Source organism: Xenopus laevis, chromosome 1L (assembly GCF_017654675.1).
Source record: "Xenopus laevis strain J_2021 chromosome 1L, Xenopus_laevis_v10.1, whole genome shotgun sequence".
Classification (NCBI taxonomy): Eukaryota; Metazoa; Chordata; class Amphibia; order Anura; family Pipidae; genus Xenopus; species Xenopus laevis.
Window position 1 is genome coordinate 204,487,394 of NC_054371.1, and position 22,695 is coordinate 204,510,088.

A 22,695-nucleotide genomic window follows, 5' to 3' on the forward strand; every position below is an offset into this window, starting at 1 on the left:
TCTTCATTTCTATTAACGTCTTGTCATTTAGGAAACTATTTGTCCCAGTACAAGTACCAGGAACACGGCACAGTGCAGCTTCCAGAGGCATGAACGGAGGAAGTTGTAGACAAACAATCTAAGATTAGGCTGGGAACAGGGCGCTACATACGGGTTTTGTTGCCAGTGCGAAGGCTAATGCCAAACTGCAGCTTTATATTTTGCTGGGGTCACTATGTCCATGGTTGGGAGGACTGGTGAATCGCTGCTCATGAAAGGCTGTTTCATGCAATTAGCTTTGTCCTGTGGCTGTCAACATAAATGGGATCTCGGGGTTTTTGTAAACAATAATGCTGAGGAAATAGATCTAGGCGTGCTTCTCAATGGCACGCATCCATGTTAAACACTCCCTTGGAACAGCAGGAGTGACTTGGCCCATTAGAGGTGGCTGTCCCCCCCCTGCCTAATACATATTTGAAGCAACAGGCAATATTAATAATACTGCACCAAAGTCATTCAAAGCACAAAGCTGCCTTGGATAAAAAAAAAAGTCTTTGCTTTAATTTCGGGCCTTTTATTACAAAGGGCATTTCTGCTCTGAAAAGGCCGAATTCATGCATATTTCATGTATAAAATCCGTCTTTTTATGGACGTTAAGCCACATTATGGCTTTATATTTTGTAGTGTTTCAGACACATATTAAATAATTAGAAGAGAAAGCCGTGTGTGTGATTTGGCACAACGTCAGATGCTTCAGCTCAGTACAGTGGTTTGGCTGGCTGCGTCTGCGCGTCACTTATTAAGTAGAAAGTACAACATTATTTTATGGGTTTAGCCCTTTACTCAGAAGAAAGGCTTTTTGGTTTGGCTCCCGACCCAGAAATGCTTGCAGCAAATCCATGCCATCCATTGATCCTCCAGGTTTTAGGATTAGGTTCCTGTATTTCAGCCCGACCTTGTGGAAAAATAAAAGAATATTGTGACGTTATATTGCTGTGTTTGTAGACAATGCTTCAAGCCCAAGGTGCAGGGGAATAGTAAAAGGAAAAAAAAAAAAGAAACAAAAGATGAATTGATCTGGCAAAGTTTATTATTTGCTTTGGACTCAGCTCAGTCACGTATCCACAAACCCACACCTACCATTAAACTTCCATATTAACAGCCAGGGCCTGGAAAATATTACACACTAGTTACTCTTAGTTCAACTCATAATCCTCCTCTGGGGAAGTGAGCAATGATTTCATAGCAGGCTTTATATACACGACTGGAGGAAAAGCCTCTGACATATGGCTAATACTTATGCCTAATTCATTTCCAATTTGTACTTATATCTCTCTGCCTGCATACCCACACACATACATACAGCTCCACACTCACACACAACTACACACACACAGCTCCACACTCACATAACTACACACACACAGCTCCACACTCACACACAACTACAGACACAAGCATGATACTTAAAAGTGCTGCTCTTTAAAGATAATAACTTTTAGTATGATGTAGGCAGTGATATTCTGAGACAATTTGCAATTGTTTTAAAAATTTTAATATTTGTAGTTTTTGAGATATTTTGCTTTTTATTCAGCTGCCCTCCAGTTTGCAATTTCAGCAACCTGGTTGCTAAGATCCAAATTACCCTAGTAACCAAGCACAGATTTGAACATGAGACTGGAATATGAATATGAGGAGACTGAATAGAAAGATGGGTAATAAAAAGTAGCAATAACAATATATTTGTAGCTTTACAGAGCATGTTTAGATGGGGGTCAGTGACCTCCATTTGAAAGTTGGAAGAAGACAAATCATTCAAAAACTATAAGAAATAGAAAATGAAGTCCAAGTTGTTTAGAATTAGCCATTCTATAAAATACTAACAGTTACCTTAAAGGTGAACCACCCTTTTAATAACATGGGCAGAAGGACAAACGGAAGCCTTAGTTTGTGTAAACACAGCCACCAATACAAGCCTTAGTTTGTGTAAACACAGCCACCATGTATACACTAATTGTTTGCCCATCTAATGCATGGAATATAATAGATGAAGATTTGACTCACGGACTGAAACTTGATGACAGTTGCTGTATGTAAATGAAACACTGCAATTAATCCCAATTTTAGTTTTTTTTAATGTAAATACAGCTGGAGCTTTTCAGCCTACTATATATATATATTACAAGGACGCACAAAAATATTATGGTGCAGTATAATCATATGCAATTAAAACACCCCACACTGAGTGTATCTAAAATAGTCAAAAGTACAACACCATTGAAATGAGTGCCTCATGAGAATCAAGTTTAAAGGGGTTGTTGCTTTGAGTTAACTTTTAATATGATGTAGAGAGCGATATTCTGAGACAATTTGCAAATGGCTTTCATTGGGGTAACAGTAGTTTCAGCAGGAATACGGATTCGGCCAAATCTTCCTGCCCGGCGAACTGAATTCTAATTTGCATATGCAAATTACGGGCGGGGAGGGAAATTGCAGGACTTTTTGTCTCAAAACAAGGAAGTAGAACATGTTTTCCGCTTCCCACCCCTTATTTGCATATGCAAATTTGGATTCGGACGAATCTTTCACAGAGGATTCGGGGGTTTGGCTAAATACAAAATAGTGGATTTGGTGCATCCCTAGTTGTAATTAAAGGAAAATTATACCCCCGAACAATGTAAGTCTCTATAAAAAGATATTGCATAAAACAGCTCATATGTAAAACTCTGCTTCATGTAAATAAACCATTTTCATTTTCTAAATAGAAAACTGCCATTTTAAAAAATAAGGCCAGCCCCCTGGGATCGCAGGATTCCTGGTGCACACAAACTAACCATACATGTTAGGAGGTCATATAAGCCAATTCACAGACAGTTCTGTCTTTTGCTTCCGCACTTCTTCCTGTTACAGTTAGAGCTGCAGTATTTCTGGTCAGGTGATCTCTGAGGCAGCACACAGACCATCACAAAATGGTGGCTCAAGGCAAGAGATGAAAAAGGGCAATATTTACTTAAATACTGTATATATACCAGTTTGGTGAGATTCTTTAATATGCCACTTAATTTGATATAAACTATCTGTTGCTTGAGTATTCATTTTGGGGTATAGTTTTCCTTTAAAGGAACAGTAATGTCAAAAAATAAAAGTGTTTTAAAGTAATAAAAATAAAATGCAGTGTTGCCCTGCACTGGTAAAACTGGTGTGTTTGCTTAAGAAACACTACTATTGTTTATATAAATAAGCTGCTGTGTAGCAATGGGGGCAGCCATTCAAAGGAGAAAAGGCTCAGGTTACACAGCAGATAGCAGATAAGCTCTGTCTGTCTAATGGTGTTATCTGTTATCCATTAGTTAACCTGTGCCATATAGCCGTTTTTCAATTTCCGCCATTGCTCCACAGCAGCTTGTTTATATGAACTATAGTTGTTTTTCTGAAGCAAACACGTCAGTTTTACCAGTGCAGGGCAACAGTACATGATATTTTCATTACTTTAAAGCACTTTCATTTTTTGGTGTTCCTTTAAACAGTTCAGTTAGCAGCGCATGTGTATGTATATATGTTTATTTACATAACACTATCATGAAATAAGCTTCACCTCATGGGAATAAGGAGAATTATAAACGTAATCAAAGTTCTTTACTGTTTCTAAAATAATTGCGTTTTTCTTCACTATCCCCCTTCTTGGCAATCTGTCTTTCACCATGCAGGAGTCGGAGTTAGCTTCTGATGATCTGACAGTTAGGTCAAATACATGGAGCTCAATTTGCCTAGACAATGTTAAGAGTCTTTCATACCTCCCAACAATTTGGAAACAGAAAGAGGGACAAAAAGATTTGTTGCGTGTAGCGCGACGAAATTGGTTTGGACCACGCCCATTTTGTGGCCACACACCCTAATTACCATGTCAAAGTGTGAACACATTTCTGTGGTTTTTCTGTGTTATACCAGTTTTGCTAATGAAGGTGAATTGCCATTAAGGGTAAGGGCACACCTGGCGATTCAGGGAGATTTAGTCGCTTGGCAACTAATTGTCTCCTCTTTGGGGTGACTAATCTCCCCGAACGGCTTCCCCGTCTTCCGCCGGCTATAATGAAAACTCGCCTGCGGCATGGTATACGCAGTGCTTCATTTTCCGAAGTCACCCGAAGTTGCCTCCTGAGGAAGCTTCGGAATATGAAGTGCCGCGTGTGCCATGCCGCAGGTGATTTTTCATTATAGCCGGCAGAAGCCATTCGGGGAGATTAGTCGCCCCAAAGAAGAAGCGATTAGTCACCAGGCGACTAAATCTCCCCGAATCGCCAGGTGTAACCTTAAGCTGTGAGTCTAACTTCTTATCTTATCTAAAACTGTTACAAAAGTATTTTAAGTATCTATTCTGGGCTATCTGCCAAGAGCCAATTAAATTAGAATCCTTTTTATGGCTGTTCAGTGCAGCAGATCTATCAGATTTATCAGTACATATCCGGGACTGTGGGTTAAGCTGTCAAAAGCGGGACTGTCCCGCTCAAAACGGGACAGTTGGGAGGTATGCTTTCAATATAACCAACTCTGACACAAAGCAGCATGTAGAAAGACATATGGCTGGGGGGCGGAAGATAGTGAAGGAAAAAGTCATTATCTGAAGTCATACCATGCAATAAAGTATTGTCTTGCTTTTCTTGAAAAAAGGTATTTTATTTACATATCTTCAGAGCAGGATTAACACTAAACGGGGCCTTACAAATGGTAGTGTTTGGGGCCACATCTTTTCACAATGCAGTCAGCAAAAAAGGTGTCTCTTTGTAAATGCACTGCTGTCTGATTGAACTGGATAAAGACGTTATATAATTTAACCTCTTGCGTAACTGAAAAGCAGTCGTGCACAACGAGTCCCTTTCTGATGATTTTCATTGTCAGCACTTTTCGTGGGCCCTTTGCATAAGGTGGGTACTAGGCGGGTGCCTTGTTCACCAAATGGGTAATGTGGGCCTATTAATCATCATGGACAATGGGTTATGACTATGCTGAATACAAGGCGTTACAGGAACCAGAGGAGACTACAAGTGTTTCTACTACAGACCACCCCTGAGGAGTATATGGCACAGCGGCTACAGTCTGTAATCCACTTGTAAAGCGCATACAGAGAGTTGTACCTCCTCAAGTGTTCCCATGTGGCTGAGAGCAAATACAGATGAAAGACAGAGAGCGAAGCTGGAGCATTTCCAGTGTATGTATCTCGTTTCACATTTCCTGACAAGTCCACTGGGCTGGAATCAAATACTGGTGAATGGCTGCTATGGGTTACCAGAATAATACAGTGGTTTTAGGTTTCCACTGGTTAAAGGGAAACTATAAATAAAGCGGCGGAGTCATTTTTAACACCAAGAAACATATCACGTCGAGTTTCCATACCTTGGCAGGACCTACCATTTTTTTTTTTTGCAATGAAATTACCTTGTTGTTTTTTAGGTCGAGGGGAGGGGGGGCAATGTTTATCAGGATGAGTGTCTGACATGGAAAGGCAAAATAAGGGCACAACATAGTGTTCCTGTGCAAGACTGGGGCTGCTGCGGAAAGGACAGGCACTTGAATGACATTTGTGCAAATATAGAACAAGGGATGCAATTGGTGTTACTGTTGTACCCAAGGGGGTTGTGGAGCATTAATACAACCCAGCTAGGAGCACATTTTGCTGGTGTCATCATGAATTAGCATTTTACCTTCTTGTTTAGGTGTCACATTCTAAATGCTCAAGGGTTTGAGTTGTAAATGTATTGTTTCTGCTGAGAAGTGGTTAAGGGCAGAGATGCGCTCAGATTTGGGTCTCCCGGTGATAAATCGCCTCTTCTTCGGGCGACTAATCTCCCTGAACTGCCTCCCACTGGCTAGAATGTAAATCACAGGCGGGATGGCAATCGGTGCACTTCATTTTCCGAAGTCGCCCGAAGTTGCCTCACAAGGAAACTTCGAGCGACTTCGGAAAATGAAGAGATCCGAGTGCAATCCCACCGGCGATTTAGATTGTAGCCGGCAGGAGGCAGTTCAGGGAGATTAGTCGCCCCACTTCAGGGAGATTAGTCGCCCCTAAGAAGAGGCGATTTATCACTGGGCGACTAAATCTCCCCGAATCTGAGCGCGTCTCTGCCCTTAAGGGGAAGTTCATCTTCATACTTTTCCAATAAATATTAATATTTTTCTGTGGATTGTTGTGACATAATGAACCATTTACTCATTCACTAGCTGTTGGGTCCAAGGATATGCTCCCTGCAAAGGAAGTTATTGATCCCTTCCAACATTTGCTTGGCAGGTCAGAACAATGCTGTTTGACTTCCCTCATGCATCCATGTCACTCGCTTAACCCACACTGCCTGTTCTGGAGCAGCCTGCTGAAAATGGAGATGACCATGGCATAAAATAAGTCCAAATGACAAAAACTCAAAAAATGTGAGTTTTTTTTTCCCTGTAAAAATCTGAATTTTTAGTGGAAAAAAAACCTACATTTTTTTCGTGATTTATTATACCCCGAGGCTGCTAAAAGTCTGAATCGAAAATACTCCATCTCCAAGCTGTCGTGTCCTGTAGAAGTCAATGGCATATTGAAGATATCTTGAATTGAATTTCCAATTTGAAGATATCTTGGTCTGCACTGAATTGTGGCCAAAAATCAGAAAAAATCAGGGGTGTCGAGCAATTTCACAAAAAATTAGAGCGTTTTGGGCATGAAACCCAATCGGTTCTTTTTGTTTTTGTTTGCAAAAACCCAGAATTTTTCTAACCCGATTTTATTATTTTTTTTAATGATAAATAAGGTCAAATCGTGTATTCTAGTTTGGTCTAACTTTTTTTTACTTAAAAACATCAGAAAAAAATCGAATTTTGCTAAATAACCCCCTAGGTGTATGCTCCACTTCTCTCTGTCAGCATTTTGGAGGCAGATGGAGAGAAGCCGATATGCTCCAATACACTTCAGCATCAGCCTGAGTGCAGCTACACGGAACACATGGAACCCTTCATGCCTGAAACAGGGACCCAAGTAGTTCTAAAAGCTCACATTTTACCTACTTTTTATTTTCTGGTTTTGATTTTTTGCAAACACGGGACAACACTCTACTAACATCAGTTAAGTCACTTATAATGACATGTCTGACTCTAGGCAATTGTAAGGGATAGACCACTTGTCTTCTCCATGGGAGATTAAAAATAAGAAGTGATATTTAATGTAAGGTAATGTACGTTTTTCTTAATATTTCATGACATTTCCCCATAATGCGCAATTAAACATTCATTTTCAGCAGAAAGCCAAATGTTTGTCTTGATTACAACCTTACCATAATGTATTCGCTCTCGCTCTCTTTCTCCCATTTGGAAGGAGTGTTCATTAGCCACATTCTGCCTTTTTTATATGCTTTTTGAGTGAATAATTGAATAGTTGCACTAAAGGGATCTCGCACTTCAGGACTAAATAGTTGTTTCTAAGAGAAATAAACACGCTAGTGCAAGCCATTCCATCACTAATATGTGTTGTTCTGTCTGAGCGAGGTCCGGAGCAAACAGCAAAGATGCAACTAAGCATCTCCTGCTGCTTCTTTGGTCAGTTCTATTGCTCCTATTGAAACAACCAAAGGAGTATCAGTAGATCAATCCATTAATGGGGTTTTAAAGGCAAAAAATAAGAGGCCACATTTTCAGGTTCTTCATTTAAAAAAAAATGAAGGGAAAAACCCGGAAACCGGTTTTCCAGAAAACTCCGAATTATGGCAAGGCCGTCTCCTATAGATTCAATTATAATCAAATGCACCACGTTTTTAAAAATGTTTTCCCTTTTCTCTGCAATAATAAAACAGTAGCTTGTACTTGATCCCAACTAAGATATAATTAATCCTTATTGGAAGCAAAACCAGCCTATTGGGTTTGTTTAATTTTTACTTACTCTCATTTTCTAGTAGACTTAAGGTATGGAAAGCCCCATGCCCCGAGCATTCTGGATAACAGGTCCCATACCTGTACTTTCATTAAGACGTAATAATACTTTACCTCTGGGCTCATGATTCCTGCTTGCTTGAAACAGCTGTGAAATATATCCATGGAGTAAACCTCACTCCACAGGTAGCCGTAATACTGGCCGTCATATCCTCCAGCAAGGTGGCCAAAGGTAGCCGGCATGTTTGTCCCTTTATATTGCAATATAACAAAGAAGAATAACGACAAGTTATTAGCGCAAAGCATCACGTGATGAATCAATTAATACATAGTACAGAGCCAAAAAATATAAACCTTCTGACAAAGTTAGCAAGGGGTTTCCAAGTAAGTATATAAGGCAGGCACTCAAAAATATTCCACTTCAGCCAAAGTGAGATGAAGTTATTCATTAATACATTAGGTGCTAACCACAGCAGCCTTTTGTCTTGTGTGCTCACAGATTGCACTTGGTCACGAGCCTTATATTCTTACATCGAGCAGGATAAATACCCTTTAATATACCTCTGGTGTCCCTTCCCCTCCTACATATCTTAAAGGGGTGGTTCAACTTTAAGTTAACTTGTAGTATTTAATAGAATGACCAATTCTATTTATTTTTTATAGTTACTGAATTATTTGCCTTCTTCTGACTCTTTCCAGATTTCAAATGTGGGTCACTGACCCCATCTAAAAAAACTAATGCTTTGTAAGGCTACAAATGTATTGTTATTGCTACTTTTTATTATTCATCTTTCTACTCAGGCCTTTTCCTATTTCTAGTCTCTTATTCAAATCAGTATAATTTGAACTCCAGGAACCAGATTGCTGAAATTACAAACTGGAGAAGCTGCCGAATAATAAGCTAAATAACTCAAAAAACGCAAATAACAAAAAATGATAATAAATTGCATGTCTCAGAATATCACTCTCTACATCATACTAATAGTTAATTTAAAGGCAAACAACCTCTTAAGAGTCCTTTGGAGTGCGCAGACATTGCCTTGCCGGCTCTGAGATGTGCAGATAACCACTCTACAGGGCGGATTCAAATATTTAAAAATGATTTCCCTTTTCTCTGTAATAATAAAACAGTAGCTTGTACTTGATCCCAACTAAGATATAATTAATCCTTATTGGAAACAAAACCAGCAGGGATTGGCTAATTTGACCCAATTCGTTTCGCCAAAAAATTCACAGCCGGCGAAATGTCACCGGCACCCATTTACGTCTATGGGAGTCAAAAACATTTTGTCGCGCTGCGTAATTTTTTTGACACGCGCCTTTTTTTTTTTTGACGCACGGCGCCATACAAGTCTATGGGCGTCATTTTTGCAGCGAATCAAGGCGAAAAAATTCGCCCATCCCTAAAAAACAGCCTATTGGGTTTATTTAATGTTTACATGATTTTCTAGTAGACTTAAGGATTACACAAAGATCCATTACCTGGAAACTCCAGGTCCCAGGCATTATGGATAACAGGTCCCATCCCTGTACCTATATTTTTTATGGACTTATTAATAACGACAGAGTGGGAAAACTATTGTAGTAGAGAAATATACAAAGATCTATTTACCAGGTGTAACAGGGACTCCCAGAATCTCCTCCGAGTACCTGGCATATTCTTTGGAGGCGTTGGCAGATGATTTTGTGTGAATCGACTGATCCAGCTTGCTCAGAACAATCTGACGAAGGGTCAGGAGACCTGAGAAAACAAAGATCATGGCAGGCAGAGAAATAGGCAACAAGTTTAGTTTTAGATTGTAAGTTTATTGTTGAAAACATACTGTATACAAATGACAATGAAACAGTTATATTGTATTTGTTTCCTTCTACATATGTTTCACTTGACTCCATAAATGATAGAAGCCTAATTTTAATTTGTGCAGAAAACTGACAACATCTCCATCCTCATAACAAGTATACGATACTCTGCTCCCTTAATATTTATTCACTGCTGCTTTACTTCTCTCTCCTATTTATAGGAGTACGGTGAATGGCAAAGGGGGTTGAGTAGAAAAATAGTTCTGGTTCTGAAAGAAAATCAGTTCTCTGTTCTGTTTATTCCCGATTTCCTTTTCTAAAGCGTTTTACTTCCTATTACATGTGATTTTATAACAGACAAGCCTATACACATATAGTTCTCTCTGGCATCACCGATCCTGGTATGTGGGTGTGTTAAGTAGGGTGGGGATAGTATTGCCGCAAATTTGTCTTGGGGCAAGGAAATAGGAGGGGCACAATGTGCGGGCCCTGTGTAACCTATGATTAAGTGCACCTTTAGGCATGAAACGTATTAAGATTTTCTATGTCCTAATTAAAGTAGAAGTAAAAGTAATTCACTTTGATAACTGGCTGCTGCCATATAGTCATTCTGTGAAGAATCACCTTTATACATTGATGTAGTTTGTGCATCATCTATGTTGCTGAGGGCTAAGGTGATAAACATATAGGATATACTTTGCCCTTACTGATAATTGACTACTTATAATTGGCATACAACTTTTTCTGGGCCAACCAATGCCTTAAAGCAGGGGTGTCCAAAGGTAGATCGGGTAGACCTTTAGTTGGTGATTAGTAGATCTTAAAGGAGTATTCAACCTGTGGGGAAAAAAACCCCGAACCCCCCACCACAGGTAGACCTGGAAAAAACAATATATTGTTCTCCTTTGTAAACTAAAAGACCCCCCCAGGAAAGGCCCTTAACAGGGTGGTTCACCTTTGAGGTAACTTTTAGTATGTTATAGAATGTCCAAATCCTAGCAACTTTGCTATTGGTTTTCATTATTTATATGTAATACTTTATGAGTTATTTGCTCTTTTCTTCTGACTCTTTCCAGCTTTCAAATAGGGGTTACTGACCCCTATTTGAGCTAAATAACTAAAATAACTAAAGCTAAATAACTGAAAAACCACATATAATAAAAAATGAAAACTAATTGCAAATTGTCTCAGAATATCTCTCTCTACATCATACTACAAGTTAACTCAAAGGTGAACAACCCCTTTAAAGTGAAAGAGTACACAATGTTCAAAAATGGTCTGGCAATAAAAGTACCCAATCAGCTGGCAGCGAAAGAGTTAATCTTAGTTCCAACCAGTCTGCCCTACAATTACCCACTATTTCAACCTTCACATTCTACTCGATCCCACGAATAAACCATTAGGCCTTCTTTAGCCTTAATATTCTACAAAAAAACATATTCTTGGAATTATTATTATTATTATTAGAATCACCTGTATTGGCAAGCCTTGATTCAATCAGTTTATTGAGAAGATCATCCGGAACTGGACTTCCATCTCTGTAGTGACCAGACATTCTCTGCAGAGCCTCCTTTTCCCATACCCAATTCTCTAGCATCTGCGAAGGAACCTCAACAAAATCCGTTTCAACATTTGTGCCACTGAATCTGGAAAACGTTGTCTGTAATTTGAAGATAAGTGAAAAAGAACAGATTAGACCCATTTAAGTTGTCAGTTCCTATCAATGAGAAAAATGATGCAATAAAGCAGAACATAGGAAATTCTACATGTTCAAAGGCCACATTATCCTGAAGAATAAGGGCATACAAAGAAGTCTGCTGAAACTGTGGCCATGGTGGGGGCTATAAAAATCAGTTGGAGAGCGACGTCTGGGGGGTGCAGAGGTGCAGAGTTAGAGAACACAGTCAGCTTCTGTCACAAGGGTTTCTGCAACAATAAAGGATTTTGGGAGCTCGTGTGAGTTAAGAGACTGAAGAAAATGCCCAGAAATTAGGAGGAGAAGAACACACAGGAATGGAGGGGGAAGCAGGATGAAGGGGCACAATATAAAGAGACCGGGGAAATGAGGAGAGGGCATAGAAACAGAAGAATTAGCTCTGGGGAGGTTGGGAGGGGATACTATTATTATGGTGAATAATTTTCAAGAATGTATTCAATCTTCTCTGGTCATGAAACATGCCGAAAGGTCACACTCTATATTTATAAATTCCTACCTCAACACAGTCACACACGTGTGTGATAAACCGGGTAGAACCAGTGCCTTCCTCAAAACTAGCCTTTGCCTTAGTAATAAGATTTCATCATAGTCACAATTAGAGTTTTGTGATGTAAACTTGTCATTTTCCTTATCAGCAGAGTTTAATTTGTCACATACAGTCATGGGATCTATTATCCGGAAACCCGTTATCCGCCGACTCCATTTTATACAAGCAATCCAAATTTTTTAAATGATTTCCTTTTTCTGTAATAATAAAACAGTATCTTGTACTTGATCCCAACTAAGATATAATTAATCCTTATTGGAAGCAAAACCAGCCTATTGGGTTTATTTAATGTTCACATGATTTTCTAGTAGACTTAAGGCATGAAGATCCAAATTACAGAAAGATCCCTTATCTGGAAAACACCAGAGCCCGTGCATTCTGGAGAACAGGTCCCGTACCTGTATGATTATTGGAATATAAATGACCTGATGATTTTTGTTTACAATGTGTACGTTTCTTTTAAAGGGATGGATCACCTTCATTATATAATCCAATTATAAACATATACAGCTATGGAATCCATTATCCGGAAACCTGTTATGCAAAAACCTTGGAATTATGAAAAGGCCGTCTCCCAAAGACTCCATTTTATCCAAGTAATCCAAATTCTTCTGGTTAACAGGTCCCTTACCAACAGACTTGTACCAACTAGGAATTAGACTTAGGCTTATCACTATCCCAACAGAGTTGATACATTTTTATTTCAAAGATGGTAACCCTATAAGATTTCCTGTACAGTCATATTTTAATGATTTATTCTAGTCTGTCAACTGATACACGTTTTTATGACTGTGCCATGAAGTCAGAAGAACAAATATAGAATGAAATGATGCAGATATGAGTCAGTGCACCTTGATCAGCTACGCCTACAAACCGCAACTCAACCATCAAGTCACATGAGGAGCCGGCAGTTAGGCAACAATGTGCTAATCTCTAGCAGGGCTTGGCAAATTGATGCACATTGAAAAAAGACTCAGTGTTCAAGTGGCTGTTTATTAACTTCCATTACATTCTGCTACCAAAAAAAACCCAAAACCATAATAATGTTATTATTCCATATTTTTTATGTTGCAGTGGATAGCATTGCTGTCATGCAGAACTGGGGTACTAAGTTCAATTCCAGCTGTAGGTGCAAGTAGTGTGATTATTCTCCCTGATCTCCTTCCTTTCCTCTAAGAACATACTGGCAGGTGAATGGCTCGACCATAGTGTGTGTGAATGTGATAGAACCTTAAAAGGATGCTGCCATGATTTTTATGGTGTAGATTTTATTTCTAAATTAGACTGTTTACACTGCAAGTAATTCATTCTACAATATAGATCTCACAAGATGGAAACAGGCTGTCTGCAAGTTTGGATATATGGCTCTGATCCGTCTGTGCTATAAACCAGCAGTTCTGGATGCAGAGTTGGCCAAAGGGACATAAAGGAGTGGTTTGCATGTCTCCGCCCATGATGCCTTATGGGAGAATCAAATCTCTTATTTTGGTATTTAGGCAGAGCTGTGTGTATGGCATGAGACAAGTAAATACCTTATGATTTCAGAAGGCTTCACTTTGCATGTAAAATGGTAGTGAAGGGCTTTTTGACTCCTTTTAGCCCTTCTCATCCTAACCAGGTTTGGTTTACCATTACTCTACAATATAAAATGTCATTTTTTTTTAGTTGTAAAATTGGTGTGTAGGCGCCATCTCAGGTCATTTTGCCTTGTCATGTGCTTTCAGAAAGAGTCAGTACTTTAGGATTTAACTGCTTTCTGGCAGGCTGTTGTTACTCCTACTCAATGTAACTGAATGTTACAGCACAAGTCACATGACTAGGGGCAGCTGGGAAATTGACAAAAATGTCTAGCCCCATGTCAGATTTCAAAATTAAATATAAAAAAATAAGTTTGCTCTTTTGAGAAATCTATTTCAGTGCAGAAGTCTGCTGGAGCAGCACTATTAACGGATGCGTTTTGAAAAAAAAAACATTTTTTCCCATGAAAAGTATGACAGCGCTGCTGACTGTGTTGGTGCTATTTCAGAAATTATAATAATGTCATAGACATATAAGGAAAAAAGGAAGCATTTCATTAAACACACAAAAAGTTCAGTGTCATTGACCCTAACGATGTACAAACTGCATAGTTAGTTAACTCTTCTGTCCCTGGCACACTCACTTTTAAAGAGAGCTACTGAGCTTAAAGCCTGGTTTTGGCAGCCTAAGGGTAAGGTCACACTGGGAGATTTGGGGCTGAAAAATATAATGGAAAAATATATAATGAAAGAAATATAATGAAAAATCGCCAGCACAATGGCACTCGCAGTGCTTCAATTTCCAAAGTTGCCTCACGAGAAAACTTCGGGCGACTTCAGAAAACAAAGTGCCGCGAGTGCCAACCGCTGGCTCATTATAGCAGACGGGAAGGCAGGGGAAAGCAATTCGGGGAGATTGTCGCCCAGAAGAAGAGGTGATTAGTCACCAGGCGACTAAATCTGCCCGAATCTCCCAGTGTGACCTTACCCTAAAACTGCTACTCTCAGAAATAGATAAATATAATTTGCAATGCACACAGAGAAATAATTCTTCATGGAGACATTTTTGGGGTTTAGATAAAGCTTTAATTTTTGTTTTGAACTTTGCTGTCTCTGACGTATGATGTTCCGCTACTGGAATGCCACGGGATAACTGCTAGTAACTAGAGATATGTAGGGAATGTGAATTTTTGAAGGGGTTGAAATACTGCACATTTTTAAAGGAGGAAAAAAAGAAGATGTAATATGAAAATTTCTAACTGGTAAAACAAGGGGGTCTGGGAAATGCGTCATTCAAATTTACACAGTGTTTTATCTGAAGCACAAAATCTGATTTTGTCATTGATTTACTGCTGCCAGACTGTTGGCCAAAAATATGTTATTAATTATTAGGAACACAGAGCAGGATATTTCTTAGTGTTATTGTTTGTCAAGTTGTTTCAGTGATCTGGTTGCTAGGGTCTAAATAACTTTAGCAACCATGCATTGATTTGAATAAGAGACTGGGATAAGAATAGGAGAGGCCTGAATAGAAAGAGGAGTAATAGAAAGAAGTGATAGCAACAAATGTTTAGCCTTACAGAGCATTTGTTTCTAGATGGGGACTCCCATTTGAAAGTTGGAAAGAGTCAGAAGGAAAATAATTCACAAACAATAAAGCATAAAAAAATAAAGATCAAGTGAAAAGTTGCTTAGTATTGGCCATTCTATAACATACTAAGGGGCAGATTTATTAAGGGTCGAATTGAAAATTCAAATTTTTACTTTTTTTTTTTTATGGTCAAAACTCTCAAATTCGAATTGTCAATTATCCAAACTCGATTCGAGTTTTATTTCAAATTCAAGTTTCGAGATTTATCATACTCCAGTCCTATAACTCAAATTCGACTATTCATCACCTAAAACCGGCCAAGTTCATGTATAAGTCAACGAGAGAGGTCCAGGGCCCAATTTGTACATGTTAATAGCCTTCCTGACATTCAAGTTTTTTTCTGAAAAAAATCTCGAATCGAGTTTAGTCGAATTCTATTCGAGCCGGTAAAATTTGTGTGAGTTTAAGATATTCGATTCTTGTATTAAATAACCCCCAATCGAATTTCGAGTATATTCAAATTTAATAAAAAAAAACTCACATGAATTCAAAATTCGACCTTCAATTAATGTGCCTCTGAAAGTTAACTTAGAGGTGAACCACCTCTCTCTAAAGTAAGGAATGCTTTAAATCCTCCAATTCAGTATCCGGCCGAATTCTTAACCGAGTCTGAACCCTTGTTGCCACCGGAAATAGCCAATGTGCACAGCAATTTTTTTGCTTTAAATAGGGTTCGGGAAGGGTCTTGGATTTGGCCGAATCCTGCTAAAAACGGCTTGGATTCGACTGAATCCCGAACCCAGGATTCAGCGTATCCCTCGTTAAAATATTTTGGAAACTGCAGTCCAAAAACATGAGGAAACTCAAAGGTAACATGATTCTGACATTTCATTTCCAGGACCCGATTTTCTGGGGATGGCACTTTTTACAAAATGCCTTATTCTGGGCACTAATTGTATATACATGTAATACACACAGTAGACAAATAAACTCATCAAAGAAACATGGCACTTTCGGTGTACACACAAGTCCTATATAAGCACATGGCTAAATATAGCATGAATGATGCCCCTGTGTGCATTCTTTCGGCGTCACACTTATTTAATTAGAATAAAAAAACATATGCTTGCTGTTCGTTTCAAGGCTAATTTTAGCTGTTCAGTCAAAAATAATCCCACAGACTTGAGCTGAACAGTCTCCAGGCAACTTTACATTAGAACACAAGGCATAAAGGCTGTAAATTGCCTGACGACAACATGGATTTCTGAGCTGCGTTTATAGCAATCAATTGTAATTGTGCAGATGTTAAAGATTAACGATCTTGGAGGGTCCTGGAACCATGAAGCTAGAAGAAATTCACTCCCACCCCTGCCTGGAACCTCTTGGAAATGAATGCCCTTAAAGGGATAATGTCATGGGAAAACATGTTTTTTTTAAAAAAAACACATCAGTTAAAGGAGAAGGAAAGCTACAGAGGCATTTTATTGCCAATAGATTAGCTGCAATAGTGCAAGCTAGAATGCTATATTTATTCTGTAGAATGTTTTACCATACCTGAGTAAACAGCTCTAGAAGCTCTTTGTTTGTTTAGGATAGGAGCTGCAGTATTAATGTGGTGTGACATCACTTCCTGCCTGAGTGTCTCCCTGCTCTGGGCTCAGATTACAGTAGAGAAGGGAGGGGGAGGGAGAGGAGCAAACTGAGCATGCTCACGCCCAGGGCAATGAGGTTTAAGATGAAGGCAGGAAGTCTGATACAGAAGCCCATGTGTACACAATAGAAGGAAAGAAATGCAGTGTTTCTTTTTGGTATATTTAGATGGACTTTCTGATAAGGCTTACTTAGTTTTAACCTTTCCTTCTCCTTTAATAGTGCTGCTCCAGCAGAATTCTGCACTGAAATACAATTCTCAAAAGTGCAAACAGATTTTTTTTTAAATTCAATTTTGAAATCTGACATGGGGCTAGACATATTGTCAGTTTCCCAGCTGCCCCAGTCATGTGACTTGTGCCTGCACTTTAGGACGGGACTACTTTCTAGTAGAAGCAGTAGACATACCTAATGTGCGGTCCCCAGGAGCATGTATACTGGGTTTAATGGAGAATATAGTCCAGGATAAATACCAACACACCCTCCTGAGACTCCTTTATTACTACGCCAGGAAAACTATTATCCTAACTTGGAAGCTGCCTACTGCACCCACCCTAAAGAGATTGAAATCATTAATAAACCAATCACTCCAATACTACAAGCTAACATATATTAGTAGAGGTTGCCCAGAAAAATTTGAGAAAGAATGGGGTGCATGGGTTGATATACCTGATACGAACACACCCCAGGAATCTATTTAGAAACCCACCTAGACATTTGGGAACAGTAACTAAAGCCCCCCCCCAGTTTAAGTGTTTGAGTTATAACAAAAAAGGGTCTGCACTTCAATGATGGGAATAGCTGGCGCAGAGTTGACTCTCAGTTTGGTGAAGGGTCGCTCATTTCATGTGAATAATGGATGTACACGTTGAATATTATTGTTAAATTATCCTTTATTTCTGTATGCTGAAGTTGCAACCAATAAATAAAAACTTTTTTTTTTTTAAACTATTTGGATGGAGTCTATGGAAGACAGCCTTTCCATAATTCGGAGCTTTCTGGATAACAGGTTTCCAGATAACAGATCCCATACCTGTACTACATTCCAATATTCCAACAATTATCCAGTTATAAAAAGTTGCAACGGTTTTGGTAAAATCGCAGTCCTCTGCTGGCTCACACTTGTATCCCTTCCAAGCAAGAAACCATTTAATACCTAAATAAGCCAGCGCACAAAGTCTCGAGGAGAGAGTAATCTAATATATTAAATTATCAAATATATAAAAACGATATATAAAACACACCTGTTTGTGTGTATTGACCCAAATAGCCACATATTTCCATTATGTATTGACCCAAATAGCCACATATTTCCATTCTCTTGGGGGAAGAAAAACTCATCTCTGTCTAAAACACAGTGATACCCTTTAAAGGGATTGTTCACCCATAAATTAACTTTTTGTATGAGGTAGAAAGTAATATTCTGAGACAATTTGCAATTGGCTTTCATTTTTAATTATTTGTGGTTTAGCTTTTCATTCAGCAGCATTCCAGTTTGCAATTTTAGCAATCTGGTTGCCATGGTTCAAATTACCCTAGCAACCATGCATTGATTTAAATAAGAGACTAGAATATGAATAGGAGTGGGCCTGAATAGAAGGATGAGTAATACAAAGTAGCAATTACTATAAATGTGTAGCATCACAGAGCATTTGTTTACATGGGGTCTGTGACCCTCATTTGAAAGCTGGAAAGAGTCAGAAGAAAAAGGCCATTCTCTAACATACTAAAAGTTAACTTAAAGTTGAACCAACCCTGGCTATTTGGGTCATATATTTGATAGAAATGCTTCATTATATTTAATAATTCTGATTCTCCTCAAGCCTTTGTGCTCTGGCACTTTCAGGCATCATTTTTGTTGATAATAACCATAGGGGTCGTTTACTTCAAAAATGAGTGCAAAAATGAGCCCCGTAGTGTTTATCTTTGGAGCACGTGCATGCTAGGGTATCAGGAATATCAGCCAAGCCCTGGCCTTACTGCCTGCAATAAAGCAACTGGTATGGACAGGACCCTGTTGCTGTGAATAAAGTGGAGAAAGAACTTCTGAATATATGAAATGAAGCTGTAAAACAAGGTATTGGCAATGACAGGACACAATTAAAATAGGAAGAAAGACATTTTAAAGGGAAGTGGGTCTATTTGTTATGCACAGAGCAGTGAATAGAATTGGTTAATTTTTTAGCCCTTTCAGGCTGCCCCGGACAGGTGCAGATACAAGTGCTCAGCCAGAACTGCTGCTGATGCTACTGAATCCCAGATCTTCTTGTATAAGCTGCTGAATTGAGAACTGTGCTGCATTTAATTACTAGAAAATCTTAAAATAAAATGCCAATGTATGCTGAATGAGCATGCCCGGGTGTTCCACGCCGTGAGATATATGGCTCCATATTGATCTCCTTTACTCTGCCCACACAAACTGTACAATCAGTGATGTGTATAAACTGGAACATAGTAGTAGGGAAGAATACCATTACCATATATGCATACATTTTTACAGGTGGGTGTACAACTTTAAGCTATTTTTTCTTTCTTCATTAGTATGTCACTTATTTACAGCAGCACCCGTACACCCATCCCGTTAATGTTGGTCTTTTGCCTTTAAAAATAGGTATTGGTTTGGACAATCACTCTCTTTTAAAAGCCGCGGGCGGGAGAGGAAGGACAAGCCTATTAAACTATTGCTTAGATCAGGGCAATCTCTCCCCTATAAGCAGGTCATGATGATGCAGTAATGGCGGAGCTCTCCCAGTCTGTGCCGTCTCCTACCCAGTCGCAGCTCTCGCGATATGCTGATTGCTTCACGTCGGCTACAACATCTCCTCCTAAACCAATGCGGATGATTTCTAGGAGTCCGGTATCTTTAATATCAACTCGGCTTTACTGAAGCTCAAATACAGTTACATTGTAACGGTGAGTGTGCAATTCGAATGCGTTTCATGCCCGCAAGCTAGGCACTTCATCAGAGTAATCTCTCCTTTAAAAATGGTGTGCACAGGAGAGGTTAAAGCCCAATTAGATCCGTACTTTGGTGCTGGTCTGGGCAATCACTCTCTTTTACAAGCCCTAAGCAGGGAGGAACAAGCCTGCGTAAATAATCAATGCTTTGGTATTGGCAAACCTCTTCCCTTATAAAATACTACTGGCATGGGGGAGGATGAAGCCCATTTAAGCCGATACCTTGGTCTGGAGACACTGACCCTGAGACATGCAGTTATGGAGGGAGGTGCCAACCCAGAAAAAATCTTGACCAGAGTTAAACAGTTAGGACCACCACATGGGGTTTACCTTGACGTGGTATAGTGGCTTATCAACTTTATGATCATAATTTTGTAACTTAAAACCCGATTTTATAAACACACGCACTTGCATATATACTGAATTACTTGTGAGACAGGGGACCAGGGAATGTGCATTGATCATTTTTTTCTTTTTTATATGTCATTATTTAGCTAAGGTTTGTCCCACCCAAGCACCACTCATATTCCAAGTGTCGGCATATTATCCCTGATGATGAAAGAGCAGTGCCGTCCCTTAAGTATGTATTCTTAATTATCCTCTTGCCTGTGCAACAAACACTTTGAGCCTTCCCTGCACTTCAGATGTAAGTGTTGTCCCCTCTCATTGCTGCAGAGCAATTGTCATAGACGAGCCAGTTAACTGAATGGCCAAAGCCTGAATATATCGCCCATTTGTTCTTTCTAGAAGCAACAGGCTTTGTATTGCTGTTGTGTCTCACGTCTCCTTCTGCTCACTGGATACTGATAAATGATCCAGTGTACTGAATGATACCTGTTTTTTTCCATCCACTTGATCACTCTGGATTTTTTTTTCTGGAATTAGATTTAATTTAATTTATATTAAAGGAAAACTAAACCAAGAAGTACATTAGAAATGCTGCACATTATGTTTTGAGCTTCTGTATCAGCCCAAATCAACCACGGCCCTATAGCAGTTAAGATCTGTGTCTCCAAAGATGCCCCAGTAGCTCCCCATCTTCTTTTCTGCTGATTCACTGCACATGCTCTGTGCTGCTGTCACTTACTGAGCTTAGGGGCTGACTAACAATATTATATATATATATATATATATATATATATATATATATATATATATATATATATATATATATATATATATAGTCAAGGTTGGGTGCACTCAAAACTAACCAACAAACGCCTGGGTGCAGATTAAACAAAACATTACAAATCATTAGTAACAAACCGCACTCCACGGACTTTATCCGTGAAAAAATCAAAAGAAATTTCATTTCAACGTTTCGGCTCCTCTACTCGGGCCGTCTTCAGGAAATTCCTGAAGACGGCCCGAGTAGAGGAGCCGAAACGTTGAAATAAAATGTATTTTGATTTTTTCACGGATAAAGTCCTTGGAGTGCGGTTTGTTACTAATGATTTATATATATATATATATATATATATATATATATATATATATATATATATATATATATATATATATATAATTTATTTAGATTCTCATTACATGGCAGCTCATAAACCAGTGTAATTTGCATCATATGAATTTAATAATCAGCCCTGTAAGCCCCAAAGCGAATGATATTCTATTTCGCTCCACATAAAAGCTGATATAGCTGGATTTCATTTTTGAGTTTCTGATTTTCCATTGTTGGTATTTACTCAGCTTAAGTTTTCAGAAAGACTTTGGAATAAGACACTACTAAATGGGTGTGGGCCTCAATATTAAATGAGTAACAAATGGGATTTGTTGTGTTAGTGTTTATGGGTTATAGAGAGTTCATAATCGTTAGGGCTAATGCAGCAAAATATATTTACAGTGATATGAAAAAATTTGGGAACCCCTCTCAGCCTGCATAATAATTTACTCATTTTCAACAAAAAAGATAACAGTGGTATGTCTTCATTTCCCAGGAACATCCGAGTACTGGGGTGTTGTCTGAACACAGATTTTTAGTGAAGCAGTATTCAGTTGTATGAAATTAAATCAAATGTGAAAATCTGGCTGTGCAAAAATTTGGGTACCCTTGATAATTTGAATGCATGTAACTGCTCAATACTGATTACTGGCAACACCATATTGGTTGGATTAGCTCTTTGAACTTCATAGGCAGGTGTGTCAATCATGAGAAAAGGTATTTAAGGTGGGCAATTGAAAGTTGTGCTTCAGTCTGACTCTACTTTGAAGAATGACAGCATGGGATCCTCAAAGCAACTCTCAAAAGATCTGAAAACAAAGATTGATCAGTATCATAGTTTGGGGGAAAGCTACAAAAAGCTATCTCAGAGTTTTAAACTGTCAGTTTCAACTGTAAGGAATGTAATCAGGAAATGGAAGGCCACAGGCACAGTTGCTGTAAAACCCAGGTCTGGCAGGCCAAGAAAAATACAAAAGCGGCATATGCAGACGATTGTGAGAATGGTTACAGACAACCCAAAGATCCTGTCAAATATGGTGGAGGTTCATCATGCTGTGGGGCTGTGTGGCTAGTTCAGGGACTGGGGCCCTTGTTAAAGTCGAGGGTTGGATGAATTCAACCCAATATCAACAAATTCTTCAGGATAATGTTCAAGCATCAGTCACAAAGTTGAAGTTACGCAGGGGTTGGATATTGCAACAAGACAATGACCCTAAACACACTTGGAAATCTACAAAGGCATTTATGCCGAGGGAGAAGTACAATATTCTGGAATGGCCGTCACAGTCCCTCGACTTGAATATCGTGGAAAATCTGTGGGATGATTTGAAGCAGACTGTCCATGCTCGGCAGCCATCAAATTTAACTGAACTGGAGGGATTTTTATCATATCTCTGTTTATTTGTTTTTACAATAAAACATTTTCCAAACATTAAATTTGACTTTTTGTTTTGTTGTTATTACATTTCCAGTAATGTGTTTTATTGATACACATGTTGAGTCATCAGTAATAATGTTGACAATGAGAAGTTATATAAGTTTAACATAAGGAACAAATCATAAATATCTAATGAAATATTT

General features: G+C 38.8%; 1 protein-coding gene across 1 annotated transcript in view; it reads right to left on the reverse strand.

Annotated features, from left to right (window-relative positions):
- Positions 1-513: 513 nt before the first annotated feature.
- The window catches only part of nln.L (neurolysin (metallopeptidase M3 family) L homeolog), a 42,987-nt gene continuing 20,805 nt past the window's right edge, over positions 514-22,695 (reverse strand). The window contains exons 10-13 of the mRNA XM_018265733.2: positions 11,152-11,338; positions 9,491-9,619; positions 7,993-8,129; positions 514-934 (exon numbers count right to left, since the gene is read on the reverse strand). Of these exons, the coding sequence (XP_018121222.1) occupies positions 803-934; positions 7,993-8,129; positions 9,491-9,619; positions 11,152-11,338 (585 nt within the window). The 3' untranslated portion in view covers positions 514-802. The remainder of the gene's footprint in view (positions 935-7,992; positions 8,130-9,490; positions 9,620-11,151; positions 11,339-22,695) is intronic.